The sequence below is a fragment of the Zootoca vivipara genome, chromosome 1 (genome assembly GCF_963506605.1).
Source record: "Zootoca vivipara chromosome 1, rZooViv1.1, whole genome shotgun sequence".
Taxonomy (NCBI): domain Eukaryota; kingdom Metazoa; phylum Chordata; class Lepidosauria; order Squamata; family Lacertidae; genus Zootoca; species Zootoca vivipara.
In genome coordinates this window covers 15245909-15261752 of record NC_083276.1, presented here as the reverse complement: position 1 = coordinate 15261752, position 15844 = coordinate 15245909, and the positions used below count along the sequence as shown (strand labels likewise).

Genomic DNA, 15844 nt, shown 5'->3' with positions numbered 1-15844 from the left:
AACTTGGCAGCTATGGCAGGCAGCCTCCTATCTAGTACGGTAGCTTCGCCTCCAGCTTTCGGCCAACAGCTACCCCTAGTGGTTGCTCCCCCCAAAAGCCACCCTGCGGTTTTAACTCTTACTCTTGTGGATTTCGCTCCGGTCAACAGGTTTAATGCTGGAGCGGCACCGAGAGGTCACTAACCAAGCATTAACCCCTTTCCTGCCGGGATCAGGGCTGTCGGCCACGAACCTGTAGGCTGAGAGCAAGCGGCGCCTGAAGGTGGAGAGAGCACGGAAGAGATCGCTTTCCCACACACACACACACACAAATGTGGAGAAAAATCGGAAAAGACACGGTAACCCACCCCACCCCCGCTTTTCTTAAGTAATTGATCTTTTTAGCGTTCTTCGGGCTTGCAGTAGTTGCTGGCAAAATAGAGTGGCGAGGGGCAGTTTGCTGCGCTCGAAGGGGCTGCGGAAAGTTTGCCGGTTGCTGCTGAACGGCTGTCGCTTTGGGTCCTTTGCCTTGCAAAGCCCGCGCCGAACCGAAAGCGGGGGTGGGGGCGGCCGGCGGGGGCAACTCTCGGCGTCGGAACTTGGCTTCCCGGCCTCGCGCTGACGGCACGCGGGGTAGACACAGAGGGAGGCGAAAGAGGGGAGCAAACTTGGCCGAGTTTGCTCGCTTGCAGCGCGGGGAGCCGCTTCCCGTAACCCAGCCAGCGCCTCTCGGGGGACGGGGAGGGGCGTCGGCATCCGCTGTCCTCGCGCCCCCCTGCCTGGGACCGATCCACCTCCCTGCGCTCCCCGAACGGGCCGGACCGCGAACGGGCTGCCCCACGCGAGGCGGAGGGCCCTCTCGGGAGCCTGTGGCACCGCTTTCCTCCCGGCGCACCCGGTCTGCCCTCTTCCTCCGAGAAGCCCCCGAGCGTCCCTTCCGGCAGGGCGGGCGAGCGGGCGTCTGGCTTGCCTGCCGGCGGCTGCTCCCTGCACGCTGGCACGTCCCGCCGGCTTCCTGGCCCAGTCGGATCCGGCTCTTCCTCCTCCTCCTCTTCTTCCTCCTCCCTCCCTCCCATCCCAAGCCCCCACCCACTCTCCTCCCGCGCGCCTTTCCTTTTTCTTTCTCTTCTTCCTCTCTTGGCCACTATATTTTTAGGTCACTAGACTGGAGGGGTAGGTAATCCCCAGGCTCAAGTTCCAAAGGGGGCGGGTTCTGGCCGGAGGTGGAGTCACTTTTTCATTTAAATCCCCGACTATAAAATGGGCTTAAGGAGAAGCGGGATCTCAGCGGCTAAGCCACCCGGAGGAGGAGTGGCGGCACGAGGGAGAGGCGGCGGCGAGGAGGGCGGCGTGGTGGTGGGGGGCTCTCCGGGCAGCTTGCGCGCCCCTGGCCGTAGCCGCGGCTCCGGCGATGCTGCACTCCATGGGCGCCCACACCTTGCAAGCGCTCAGCCAGGTGGCCGCCTGCGTGCTGCTCCTGCCGCGCTTCCTCCTGACGGCCGTGATGCTCTGGCTCCTCGATTTCCTCTGCATTCGCAAGAAGCTCTTGCTGACGACGCCGGCGGCGGTGGCCGGAGAGGTGGCGGCGGCGGCGGCGGCGGCGGAAGAAGAAGAGGAGAGCTCTTCCTCGGGGCCCCCTTCGGACGACCCTCCGCTGTGCGTGTCTGACTCGAACCGCATGTTCACGCTGGAGTCGCTCAAGGCGGTGTGGCACGGCCAGAAGCTGGACTTCTTCAAGGCGGCGCACGTGGGCGCGGCGGCGCCTAACCCGGAGGTGATCCAGCTGGACGGGCGCACGCGGCTGCGCATCCTCGACTACGCGCGGGGCAAGCGGCCGCTGATCCTCAACTTCGGCAGCTGCACCTGACCGCCCTTCATGGCGCGCCTGCGCGCTTTCGAGAGCCTAGCCGCGCGCTTCGTGGACGTCGCCGACTTCCTGCTGGTGTACATCGAGGAGGCGCACCCTTCCGACGGCTGGGTCAGCTCGGACGCCGCCTACGACATCCCCAAGCACCAGTGCCTCCAGGACAGGTTGCGCGCGGCGCAGCTCATGCAGGAAGGCGCGCCGGGCTGCCCGCTCGCCGTCGACACAATGGACAATGCCTCGAGCGCCGCCTACGGGGCGTACTTCGAGCGCCTCTACATCATCCAGGAGCAAAAGGTGATGTACCAAGGGGGCCGAGGGCCAGAGGGCTACAAGATCTCCGAACTCAGGCGCTGGCTGGACCAGTACAAGCGCCGCCTCCAGGGGGGGCCCAGCACGGTGGTCGTCCAGGTGTAGGAAGGGGCTTCAGGCGGCGGGATATAGGGTGAGGAGAGGGCATGGTGGGAGACCATCCGACCAGGAGGAGAGAGGTCTCTCCCTTTTTCCTCCAACCCGCAACTCCCCAAAGGCTCCTGCGTGAGTTTTCATGAAAGACGTGACTCTTTCCACTATTCGAATCATGTTGATTTGCCGAGCATTTGTTATTAACATTCATTTCTACGTGCGGTTTTAATTTTTCCTTTTTAAAACAACAACAACAACAAATGCGTGGGTGGATGAATAGATCTCTCTCTTGTGGGCGGGGGGAAAGAAAACCAGCGTTTACTACTTGGATGGAAGTTTCAACGTCCTGTGAAACCCGATGAGTGCGTATTTGGTTAAGTGTGCCGATAGGATTGCAACCTGAGTGCGCGCAACACGCGCTGTTTGTTTATGTTTGTGTGTGGGTGTGGGTGTATGTTCCGGCGGGATCCGAGTTCTGCCGTGCACGTGGGTCATGTTGTCTGGGGGCAAAGTTTCCTCTGCGCCCGAGTGATCTTCCGCCGTCCTAGCAAAGCTCTTCGCTGGGATTTCTAGTGTTTCTGTGTGATGACCGGTTTCGAAATGGTGATCCCGATGCCAGGAAATCGCGTCTGATGATCTGAAATATTAGAATGACCAGTTTAAAACAAAAGCAAAAAAAGAAGAATGTTTATTTATGTGACCTCTCCGTTTGTTGTACTTTTCCCTTTTTTTGTAAAACGTCCATTTTTTATGAACTTTTTATAACATTATTAATAAAGATTATTGAGTAAAAGACATGCCTGATTTGGATCTTTGTAAATGAAATGTAAGAGTGTGCAAAACGCCTCCTCTCTATTGCTCTTCTATCTCCTGGGTCACATGGCTTCCTCCCAAAATCCTGGGAACTGTAGTTCCCAGCACAGAGTGCTGGGAATTGTAGTTCGGTGGGAGAGCAAACTACAATTCCCAGGATTCTTTGAGGAAAGCCATGACTGTGTGGATGTGACCCTGAACGAAGCAGAGAGCCCTGCTCTAAAGTGCCGTCAGCTCCTTGCATTTAGTGGGGGGGTATGTTTTTAAATGGGTGCACTGAGAGTTGCTCTTTGGGTGTCTCAGTCCTGAAAATGTTTGTGCATGGATGGCAGAGCCTTTCGCCCCAGCCAGCATGGTTGACAGTGCTATGGGATGAGGGCAGTGGTAGCCCTCCAACCACATCTAGATGTCGCTGCTTCCCCATTCCTGGTCCCAGAAAATGAGACTATTATTAGTTTGTATCACTCAAAAGGTGACCCAGGGAAAGTGACCTGAGTACATTCAATTCAATGCTTAAATTACAGAGGGGGTCTGGACACTTGCGAAGACTCCCTTATATACTGTTTTTAGAAAGCTATGGGAGATGAGAGAAGATCAGGGGCTGGGGCTTGTGGATTTCATTAAACCTCCTCCCATCTTCCTATTCAAACATGGGCAAATGTCCACACATCTGCAAGACTATAACCCCCCTACTACACACTTCAGCACCCCTCAACACGGCATCTCGAGACTGAGCAGTAATTGTATCTGACGGAAGTTGTCCCATTGGTGGACAACATAATGTCCTCTCCTCCCCATGCACCCCTAAAATCTGATCTGGTCATTCCTCTCTTCCCCCCCCCCCAATAAATCTCCCCTTACCGCCTCTGCCCAGCAGGGGAGCAAGGGGAGGGGAAGAACTTTGGGTGCAGCCTGCTCCATCCAGGGTGGTTTATTCCCAAGTAAATATGCATAACAGTGAAGAATATGACAGACTAAGTCTGCCTGGATAGCTCAGCATGATGCTGATAATTCCAAGGTTGCAGGTTTGATCCCTGTATGGGACAGCTGCATATTCCTGCATTGCAGGGGGTTGGATGATCTAGATCAGGCATCCCCAAACTTCGGCCCTCCAGATGTTTTGGACTACAATTCCCATCTTCCCCGACCACTGGTCTTGTTAGCTAGGGATCATGGGAGTTGTAGGCCAAAACATCTGCAAGGCCGCAGTTTGGGGATGCCTGATCTAGATTCTATGCATCAGGGAGTTGCTACACAGAGCTTTTCAGGTCACCCACAAAGACCCACATTGCATGGGATGCATTTCTTGAGGGGTCATCAGCCTTGAACCGTTCCAATCTCAAGCCTTGTTGGACTCCAAAGCAAAGGGAGCAGTCCTTATCCAAACCAATGGACTACAGAGTCTGTATATCAAAAACACACAAGCACCCTGTAATAGGTGCTGGATCGGAACAACAGCTCATCTAGTCCAGCATCTGATTCCTACTGCAGCCAATCAGATGCCTATGGAAAGCTGTATCCGCGCAATAGCACTCTCCCCGGCAACTGGTATTCAGAGGCATACCAGCTCTTGAGGTAGCACACAAGTATCACAGCTAATATGTTGAACCAACTGAAAGTTCCAAGTTCATCAGAAGAGCCTTGCTGGATGTAGTCAGCAGTCCAGCATCCTATTCTCCCAGAGGCCAATCAAATAGCTATGGGCAGCCTGCAAGCAGGACCTGGGTGTAACACTGAGGGATAATCTTAAAGGGTTGGGTTACTGCAAAACCTTGTTGACACTGTGTCATTTATTGTGGTTGCTAATTCACAGCAAGCTGCCCCACTGACCCCCTTTGACCCTAACTATGGACTGAAGAACTGCCAAAAATAATGGGGGCAGCTGGTGTAGCTGTCCTTAGCAAAAGCAATTTAATTTCCAAGGATGGGTAGGTGCATGTTCCCTTTGATGGAGCTTAATGGCATTGGGCAGAGTTTGCAATATTGCTAGATCATAGCCCAATCAGTTGAGTGTGAGGAGGCCATTTAGCCTAGCCCCCTGTTCAGAAGAAATACAGGGCTAGGGAAGCCACACACAGCCCAACAGATGGTTGCTGATCTCATGCACCACAACTTCAAATATTTGCATATCCCATTTCAGGTGTGGGAAACTTGCCCCGCCCCCAGATGTGGCCGGACTCCAACTCCCATCATCCTTGGCCATTGGCCATGCTGGCTCTGGCTGATGGGAGTTGAAGTTCAGCTGCATCTGGAGGACCAAAGTTTCCCCACACCTGCCCTGTTTCAAGTAATGAATGGGATGTGCTCAAAAAAAGTTGACTAGATGATCCTCAGGGTCCCTTCCATCTCTACAATTCTTTGATTAAATTAATTGTATCCCACAACTCTGTACATGACCTCCACTGAGGTCAATGAGAGTCACCCTCAAATACATGTACAATTGTAGCACAGGGATGGGGAAACAGATGTGGCTGGGCTCCAACCATAGCTGCCAAGTTTTCCCTTTTCTCGCGAGGAAGCCTATTCAGCATAAGGGAAAATCCCTGTAAAAAAGGGATAACTTGGCAGCTATGGCTCCAACTCCCATAATCTCCAGCTGCCATGGTCAATGCCGAAGGTTGATGGGAGTTGGAGTCCTGCAATAACTGGGGGGGCACAGGTCCCCAATGCTTTTCAGACGGGAAGTGCTTACAAATACCTGCCCCTCCTTGTTGTAACTTTCCACATCCCCGCAAGCAAGTCTGCCTTGCGCTAAACATTGTGACCCACAATAACCCAAGAGGGTCAATCGCTTACAGCTGAGCAGAATACTCTTATCTGCAGCTGTTTCTTCATTATTTGCATGGTTCCTTGATAATTTTATTTGAACAAGGAGGGATTACTCGAGACCAAACAGTTACTCATTTTGTTTACTAATTTATTTCACAAACACACAGTGTACCCCCCTTTTTTGCCATCACTGCAAGTGAATAGCTTCATTTACCTCATTTAGTTGTAAGGGCCATGCATTTCCAACTGTGACGGTAGGTTACATGGCTGCCCAGTGCTGTAAATCTGGCGGGCCAATTTGTGCAGAGTACCATGCCCAAAATTGCCCAATCCACCAACATTCACCGGATTCCAGTCTGGGTTCAGTTTTGCTCAGTAGCAACCAAGTGGAACAGGGAGTAAAGATCACACACAAAAAAACCCACAGACTTCTTATTGTAACTGAAACAAGTCATTGTTTTTATATATATATATATACAGTACAAAGCTCAACAGAATGAAATTACAGGAAAACGATCTCGAACTTAGATAGAAAATTTAATTCATAGGAACTAAAATAAGATAAAACATGATCAGATTTAAAGTGACTTAAAGCAACTGAATATAATTTTCATATGATCTGATAAGTAGCATTAACAAAGCAATCTAATCAAAGTAAATTAGATAACTCCTAACTCCAAGCAGCCCATTTAGTTGTGAAACAAACCTAAGATTCCCTAGAATATGGGGTCAACAAAAATGCAGAGTTACCACTTTTAGGGCAATAGGCTGGACCTTGGCTACAACAAAGCAAGACAGATCACAGGAAGCAAGAAAGAAAATGTCCCCACCCCCAAAAGAAGCAGACCCACCAATAAAATCCATGTACAGTACATCTTTTATATCAGGCATGTCCAACCAGTAGATTGTGATCTACCAACTGATCTTGGTAGGTTGCGGGATCCTTATTGATTGCAGGATTAAAGTGTACAAAAAAGTTACCGTAACTAAAAATAAAAGCTCAACAACTCTGGGCAATCCACCCACCCGACGCATGCTCCTCCTCCCTCCAATGACAATAGGTAGATCACTGCCATTTATTTATTTTTTAATACTGGGAGTAGATCGCAGTCTCTTGGGAGTTGGATGTGCCTGTTTTTTATATCAATCAGCAAATAGACCTATCCATTGGGTTTGGGGTTAATGTTACAGTTCATGTAATTGGCGATTCTTCTGCCATGCCTTGAATCAAAGTTAGAATCAAGTGTCAAAAACTGTCATGTGCAGTTTTTGACCACTTGATGATTCTTGTTAGGAATGTACAGTAAGTCATACCTCAGTATTGTCTGCACTGACTGGCAGCAGCTCTCTGGCCTTTCAGCCCAGGGATGTTATTAGCTCTACCTGGAGGTGCCAGTGATTGTTTGATGTTTCATTGTGTTTTCCTGTTTTGTTGAGAGCTGCCCAGAGTGGCTGGGGCAAAGCACCACTAAGTGTTAGATCAGTTGGTTAGAGCATGGTGCTGATAATACCAAGGATTCCTGCATTGCAGGGGGATGGACTAGATCAGGCATCCCCAAACTTTGGCCCTCCAGATGTTTTGGCCTACAGCTCCCATGATCCCTAGCTAACAGGACCAGTGGTCGGGGAAGATGGGAATTGTAGTCCAAAACATCTGGAGGGCCAAAGTTTGGAGATGCCTGTACTAGATGATCCTCAGAGTCTCTTCCAACTCTACAAATTTTATGATTCCAACACAGAACTACAGCTCTTCACCTTTCCTTTCAGGTGACTTGTCAGAAGTGGATGGGTGGTGGTTTTTTTTTGTTTTTTGTTTAACTAAATGCTTCCCATCAGTAAAAAGGAATTTACCACAAAGGCTGGGGAAATCCCTACAAGCGGTCACTTTTCCCCTTTGCGTAAATCAAGGCTATCTGCTCCTATCATCTTAGCCTCTTCTCGAAGTGAATCATGGCTCGCCTTCCCACCAGGTATTTATGGATGTTTGTTTCAATCAGATTAGACTGCAGGACTCTTGCTCTGACAAACCCATGCATATCGCAAGAACTTTCAGCTGATAAGAGTGCATTGAGAAATAACGTCACTAGCAGGGTTGTCTGAAGACTTGTAATGAGAAACTTTCTACCTTTCTATATTTATTTAAATTTTGAACCGTTATGTAATGAGTGTAATTGGAATTGGAAAACCTACAAAATGCAATGATATAAAGGTTAATTTTGAAAGCCATGAGGCAGGAGGGAAGGAAGTTGATAGGCCCTAAAGAGCCAGGCAGGGCTGGCCCTACAGCAAGGCTGGGGGGGTGCCAGGGGGCGCCACGCACCGGGCGCTGGGGAACGGGGCGGGGGGGGGGCGCCGGAGGGATCTTCGCACCACGGCGCCAGGGAACCAGATATGCTTAAGATGGCCCTGGAGCCAGGGCAGTAAAGTAGATAAGAATGATGTGAATGTATATGATTAAATGGAGATATATATATATATATATATATATATATATATATATATATATATATACATACATACATATATACATACATATATACACATACACACGTACACACGTACACATACACACACACACATACACACACACACATACACATATACATATACATACATACATATATAACCTCAGTGTAAAACCAATGGTGTGATCCAAAGGATTACAAGTTTCTGACAGAATATGCGCACCTTGCAGACTTAACATATAGAATAAGAGAACAAGAAGAACATACGTTTAGAGAAGATTGGAACATGTTTATTGAATATATGGGAAATAATTGTGTACAGCTGAAAACGCTGGCAGCATTAAGATAAATTCAACAGTGTAAATAAGCTTTGATGGATGCGATAATGGAATACTGAATGGTATAGATCAGGTATCCCCCAAACTTCGCCCCTCCAGATGTTTTGGACTACAATTCCCATCATGCCTGACCACTGGTCCTGTTAGCTAGGGATCATGGGAGTTGTAGGCCAAAACATCGGGGGGGCGCAGTTTGGGGGTGCCTGGTATAGATTCAGGTAGGTAGCCATGTTGGTCTGACGCAGTCGAAATAATAATAATAATAATAATAATAATAATAATAATAATAATAATATTCAGAAGGCTTTGTTTTAATCCCTTGATCTCTGTGTCGGCTGTGGATTTCTGCTGCTTCTTAATCTGAGCTATTGATTATTAAATCTGTTTTTACTTCTGAAGTCAAATACAGAATGGGCAGCCAATACTGGTGGAAAAGAAAACTGTGATGCAGGGCTGGGGCCAAATCCTGCCCTCCAAGCATCTCTTGCCTTGCCCTCAGTATTCTTCCCTTGTTATGCCGCCTTCTCTCTGATCTGCACTCTCCTCAAGTGCTTTTGGAAGGCTGAGAAAGTGTCATTGAACTGGCAATGCTTCTTGTTTGCTTGAGGGAAAGACTGGAGAAATTTATGAATGGGGGGTGTATAAAGTTTATCCTTTCACATGGTTGCAATGTGGTTTGCAGTACAAAAGTGAGAGTCATCCATTGCTCCACCAAAATTTGGCTCTGGCATACCTTCCACTGGCATGCAGGCTTTGGAAGTCTAAGAATACAGTGGTACCTTGGTTCTCAAACTCAATCCATTCCGGAAGTCCCTTCCAAAACCAAAGCATTCCAAAACCAAGGCACACTTTCCCATAGAAAGTAATGCAAAACGGATTAATCTGTTCCAGACTTTTAAAAACAACCCCTGAAACAGCAATTTAACATGAATTTTACTATCTAACGGGACCATTGATCCATAAAATGAAAACAATAATCAATGTACTGTACTATAAAATAAGTAAGGCAGTATTGTAGATGATGAAAATTAAAATGATTTTTTCTTACCTGCTCTGATGATAGTCATTGTTTGGAGCAGGGGGGACTTTTATCCATTTCCACAGTCACACAATCAATCAATCAGCTGAACTGGGTTCCACACAGTCACAAAAACAAATTAACTGAAAAAGCCTCAAAAACAAAAACGCACAATAAATAGCAAAACCAAAAGCACCAAATACAGTGGTACCTTGGTTCTCAAACTTAATCTGTTCCGGAAGTCCATTTGGCTTCCGAAATGTTCGAAAACCAAGGCACGGCTTCTGAATGGTACAGTCATACCTCGGGTTACGAACACCTCGGTTTGCGAACAGTTTGGGTTACGAACTGCACAAACCCGGAAGTGTTTTTGCCCCCCGCGCGTGCGCAGAAGCAGCGCGCGGTCTGCGCATGCGCAAAGCGTGAAAATCGCGCTTTGCGCATGCGCAAAATGGCGCTTCGCGTCGCGTTCGGTTTATGAACTATTCGGGTTACGAACTGCAATCCGGAACGGATCACGTTCGTAACCCGAGGAATTACTGTACAGGTGCTCCAGAAACAATAGCCGCATCAGACGTTCGGCTTCCGAAAAACGTTTGAAAACCAGAACACTTACTTCTGGGTTTTCGGTGCACCAAGGCGTTTGAGAACCAAGGTACCACTGTACGACCTTCAGGCTGCAAAGGATTCCTCATTCCTGCTGTAATGTGTCAGGCAAGAAGGAATCAGGTGATCAGGAGAGCCAATAGAGGTCTTGCTGGCTTTGTCTAAGAACTGTCTTAGGCTTTTCCTCTTCAGTCTGCGCAGCTTGTCTGCGTGGTTGATCACTAGCCTGTTTGGAGCATACTGTTACCCTCCGACCTCATTGCGCCCTGACGAAGAAACAATTCTAGAAATGACACCATAAAGAAAGAAACAGGTGGGAGAAATACCCAAAAGTTTAAAGTTATTTAATAACAACCCTACAGTGAAGGACCATCAAGAAGCACAAGGCTGTTGTCAACCAGATTAGCAGCACATGGACCTAGGAGAACAAGCTGTACTTCAGACACATGCATGCAATTCCAAACCGCAATCAAAATTAGTCCCAAAAGTAAGGAAAGCAGAGGAAGTTCTGCACATTGAAGCTTGTGACAGAACAGTTGGGGAAAACAGCAACTGCTCTACATTTCCAGAAAACTGGCTGGATTTATGCAGTACAGTATCTATATTCCTGTCTCCTTCCTTGTTTCCTCTTCCTCTTCATGCACCCAACCCTATCTTCACTAGCAGCCTTTGACTAAAATATATGCTCAATGGTAGGTGAACTTTGTGAAAAGTTGATTTTGCAAAGTTGCTAAGTTCATGGAGACTAGAATTCCGCACAGCGCTCCGTAGTTCTGTTGCAAAGAACAATTTTGCAGTTGTCTTGTTTGAAAGATTACATTAAATATTTGCAGTATTGGGACCATAAATTTTGTTAATATTACAGAAGGATTGACGAAAACCTGCAGCAAACTCAAAATTGGCCAGGTAACTGTATCTATCTCTCTATCTGTCATCTATCTATCTACCGGTATCTATCTATCATCTATCTATCTATCTATCTATCTATCTATCTATCATCTATCTATCTATCTATCTATATCTATCTATCTATCTATCTATCTATCTATCTATATCTTTTTAAGCGCCCAATGTTCTATCCCATTCTCGTGCAACTATGAAACATTGCCCAGTATGGGACTATGTGGGCAGCAGCACACATTTAATTATTAATAGCTGGAGATGACTAGGTACATTGAGCAAATCTCTTCATGTTCTCCTTTGTAAAGTTTTCCAGCAAAAGTGTGAATGAGGGTGATCAGAACCTTGTGTGTGCAGTTATCTTACATCACGTGGAGAAGGCCTGCAGGCAAGTACAAGTGTCAAAGTTATGAATAGGCTACAGATCTTACGTTTCAGAAACTTGTTCTTCCGCAGCTGAACAAATAGAAAGGGCGTCAAAGACACACCAGCCTGGTACCCTCCAGATGTGTCGGACGGCAGCGAATCCCTGACCATTGGGTGTGCTGGTTAGGGCCTGATGGGAAAACAACTGGGGAGCACCAAAGTGGGGAAATAAAACTCTCTGCTCCAGGCACATCATAAGCTGCCAGGACTCAAAATGGGAGCGTTTAGGGTTGTATGCAGCTGCCCCATGTGCTGAGCCACTGGTGCATGGTAGAGCATCTGCCTAGAAAGCAACTTAGTATCCTCATGTACTGGAGTGACCCCACTCATCCAAGCCAGCTGTTGATTCCTTCCAGACAGGAAAGACTGTGAAATGGATTCCCATTCCAATTAAGCCTAAAATTAGGAGTGTTGTCTTCTGGTGCTCTGGTGCTTTTCTGCATCCTTTGGCAGCATACACACCCTGCATTTAAACACATGACTTTCCCTCAAAGAATCCAGGGAACTGTAGTTTGCCCCCAGAAAGGGATAGTTCCCAACACCCTTTACAAGCTATAGTTCCCATAATTATTTGAGGGAAGTCATATGTATCGAAATTCTTTCAATATATGTTTGTGTACGCAGCCTTTGTTCCCATCTCCTGGTTTATCCTTTGGTCCTGACATCTGGCTTCGTCCATTACCCTGCCTCTTGGTTTAACCTTTCAGAAGAGCCCTACTAGATCAGGCCAATGACCCATCTAGTTCAGCATCCTGTTCTCACAGTGGCCAACCAGATGCCTGTGGGGAACCCCCAAATCGGACCCGAGCACAAGGGCACTCTCCCCTCCAGTGGTTTCCAGCAACTCATATTCCAGAAGCATTACTGCCTCCAGTAGTGGACTCAGAGCATAGCCATCAAGACACAAAGCCTTTCATCCTGACCTGTTCCTTGGTCCTGACAGCTGGCTTTATCTGTGGTTCCCGACATGCCTTCGTCCAATCAGGAAGGTTGAAAAGAAGGAGTCGTGCTTCCAGGTAAACAATGGTGAGGAACAGACTTAGAAACATAGAATCATAGAGTTGGAAGAGACCACAAGGGCCATCCAGTCCAACCCCCTGCCAAGCAGGAAACACCATCAAAGCATTCTTGACATATGGCTGTCAAGCCTCCGCTTAAAGACCTCCAAAGAAGGAGACTCCACCACACTCCTTGGTAGCAAATTCCACTGCCAAACAGCTCTTACTGTCAGGAAGTTCTTCCTAATGTTGAGGTAGAATCTTCTTTCTTGTAGTTTGAATCCGTTGCTCCGTGTCCGCTTCTCTGGAGCAGCAGAAAACAATCTTTCTCCCTCCTCTATATGGCATCCTTTAATATATTTGAACATGGCTATCATATCACCCCTTAACCTTCTCTTCTCCAGGCTAAACATGCCCAGCTCCCTAAGCTGTTCCTCATAAGGCATCGTTTCCAGGCCTTTGACCATTTTGGTTGCCCTCCTCTGGAAACGTTCCAGCTTGTCAGTATCCTTCTTGAACTGTGGTGCCCAGAACTGGACACAGTACTCCAGGTGAGGTCTGACCAGAGCAGAATACAGTGGTACTATTACTTCCCTTGATCTAGATGCTATACTCCTATTGATGCAGACCAGAATTGCATTGGCTTTTTTAGCTGCTGCATCACACTGTTGATTCATGTCAAGTTTGTGGTCTACCAAGACTCCTAGATCCTTTTCACATGTACTGCTCTCAAGCCATGTGTCACCCATCATTTTTTTTGCCCAAGTGTAGTACTTTACATTTCTCCCTGTTAAAATTCATCTTGTTTGCTTTGGCCCAGTTGTCTAATCCAGTGTTTTCCAACCAGTGTGCCTCCAGATGTTTTGGGACTACAACTCCCATCATCCCTAGCTAGCAAGACCAGTGGTCAGGAATCATGGGAGTTGTAGTCCCAAAACATCTGGAGGCACACTGGTTGGGAAACACTGGTCTAATCTGTTAAGGTCATTTTGAAGTGTGATCCTGTCCTCTGGGGTATTAGCCACCCCTCCCAATTTGGTGTCATCTGCAAACTTAACCAGGATGCCCTCAAGCCCATCATCCAAGTCGTTTATAAAGATCTACTTCCACTTCTTTTGGATCATGTCATGGCCCAGTAGGGTGGACACGGATGGATTAGGAGGAGGAGGAGAAGGTCAGGCAGAGTAGGAATAAGTCAGTGAGAATAGGTTGTCTCATCCCTTATATACCCAACCAGTCAGTGAGCTGTGCAGGACAAAGATTACTATTGAAGACTCCATTTGCAAGAAGCCTTTGAAAGGGAGGGGGGTGGCATGCTTTATCCCAGTCTGTATCTGTGCTACACTACACTTGACTTTTTAAATACAGTGGTACCTCAGTTTCCGAACGTCTCCATTGACGAACAATTCGGTTTTCAAACGCCGAAAACCTGGAAGTAAATGCTTCGGTTTTCGAACTCGCCTTGGAAGTCGAACATACAGCTTCCGTATTGAGTTTTCCGTATTGAGTTTTCCGTATTGAGCCTTCCGTGCTGAGTTTTCAGTTTTCGAACGTTTCGGAACTCGAACGGATTACGTTCAAAAACTGAGGTACCACTGTATAAGTGTATTTTATTGTTGACGTTTTTAATTCATAAATAAAGTTGCTCAGATTTGGGAACCAAGCCTCGGGCAAGAAGAAGTAGAAGAAGAGTTTGGATTTGATATCCCGCTTTATCACTACCCAAAGGAGTCTCAAAGAGGCTAACATTCTCCTTTCCCTTCCTCCCCCACAACAAACACTCTGTGAGGTGAGTGTGGCTGAGAGACTTCAAAGAAGTGTGACTAGCCCAAGGTCACCCAGCAGCTGCATGTGGAGGAGCGGGGAATTGAACCCGGTTCCCCAGATTACGAGTCTACCGCTCTTAACCACTACACCACACTGGCTATATACACCACACAAGAGCTATATAGAGTAAGCCAGGCATCTATTACTCCCTTGAGTCACCTAGTCTGGCTGGGTTGGTGAGCTGCAGTATCCACACCATTGTAGGGACCAGGTTGCAGCTCACCAGAGCTCAGACCAATCTCCCTCTGGTGGAGAGCTGCAAAAGGTAAGGCACTTAGGGCCTGCTTCCAGAGGCTGCATATGAACCATACATTTAAAGCACATCCTCCACACACCCCAAAAAAATGAATCATGGGAACTGTAGTTCACCCCATCCTGATTCCCAGGATTCTTTGGGTTGGACAGAAATGTTCTTTAAATGTATGGCCCTTAGTTCAATTTGCCAGTTTCACCTAACCTGGTGCTCCCCACCCCAGACCTTGTTGGACTACACCCCCCATCATGCTCAGCCACCATGATCGATGATCAAGAACATGCATCCCCAAACTTCGGCCCTTCAGATGTTTTGGACTACAATTCCCACCTTCCCCGACCACTGGTCCTTTTAGCTAGGGATCATGGGAGTTGTAGGCCAAAACATCTGGAGGGCCGCAGTTTGGGGATGCCTGGTAAAGAATAATGGGAGTTGTAGTCCAACATCATCTGAGGACCCTAGATTGGGGAAGCTTGCCCTGGAGCCTTACACTTGGAGCATCTGAGGTTAACTAACATTTATTAAACTGAGCAAATTCAGCCTTTATCATTATCATTATTGTCACTGGCTTCTTGCTTTACTCTTGCATCCTCAAAGCCAATCTTTTCAGATGTTAAGAGCAGTGATGGTGCCAATTTTGCACCCTAGGCAAGGCTAACTTCTTGCATCCACCCCCAACCCCAACCCCACAAAAAAAACAAATTGCTAATTTTCAAAAACAGGTGTCTTATAGAAAAAATGAAAAGCACAACACTTGAAATTAATATTGAATTGCAAGAATAAGCAATATAATAATCTTTACCTTTCTCCAATACAAAATAAAATGTTCTGGCACACAAATCAATTTTGAATGATCTTGTGATTTGTAATGTTAAAATTTAAGTTTCCATTTCAGGCACATCCAGAATCTCACTTTGCAAATTTTGTCACCAATTCTTTCAGGGGTCAAGTGCTGATGCTTGGGCTTGTTCAACTGATATAGCTACAGCTAGTCTCTTTTGCGACATTGTTGAGCGTATGCAAGTCCAAGCTTTGAGAAACTGCGTTCAAAATATAAAATAAAACATGGTCAGAAATTTGTAAGAAACGACGAAAACCAATCAGTGTCCCTCAAAGGTCTGTGCCCCTCTGAGGTCTGCGCCCTGGGTGGCTGTCTAGTTGTCCTGGTTAAGAGTGAAAGCAT

General features: G+C 47.4%; 1 protein-coding gene across 1 annotated transcript; it reads left to right on the top strand.

The window, feature by feature from the left end:
* The first annotated feature begins 1264 nt into the window (after window positions 1–1264).
* On the top strand, window positions 1265–3041 carry DIO3 (iodothyronine deiodinase 3). Its single transcript, XM_035117139.2, has one exon. It carries the CDS (start codon window positions 1391–1393, stop codon window positions 2258–2260), a length of 870 nt encoding a protein of 289 aa, XP_034973030.2. The 5' UTR covers window positions 1265–1390; the 3' UTR covers window positions 2261–3041.
* The last annotated feature ends 12803 nt before the right edge of the window (window positions 3042–15844 follow it).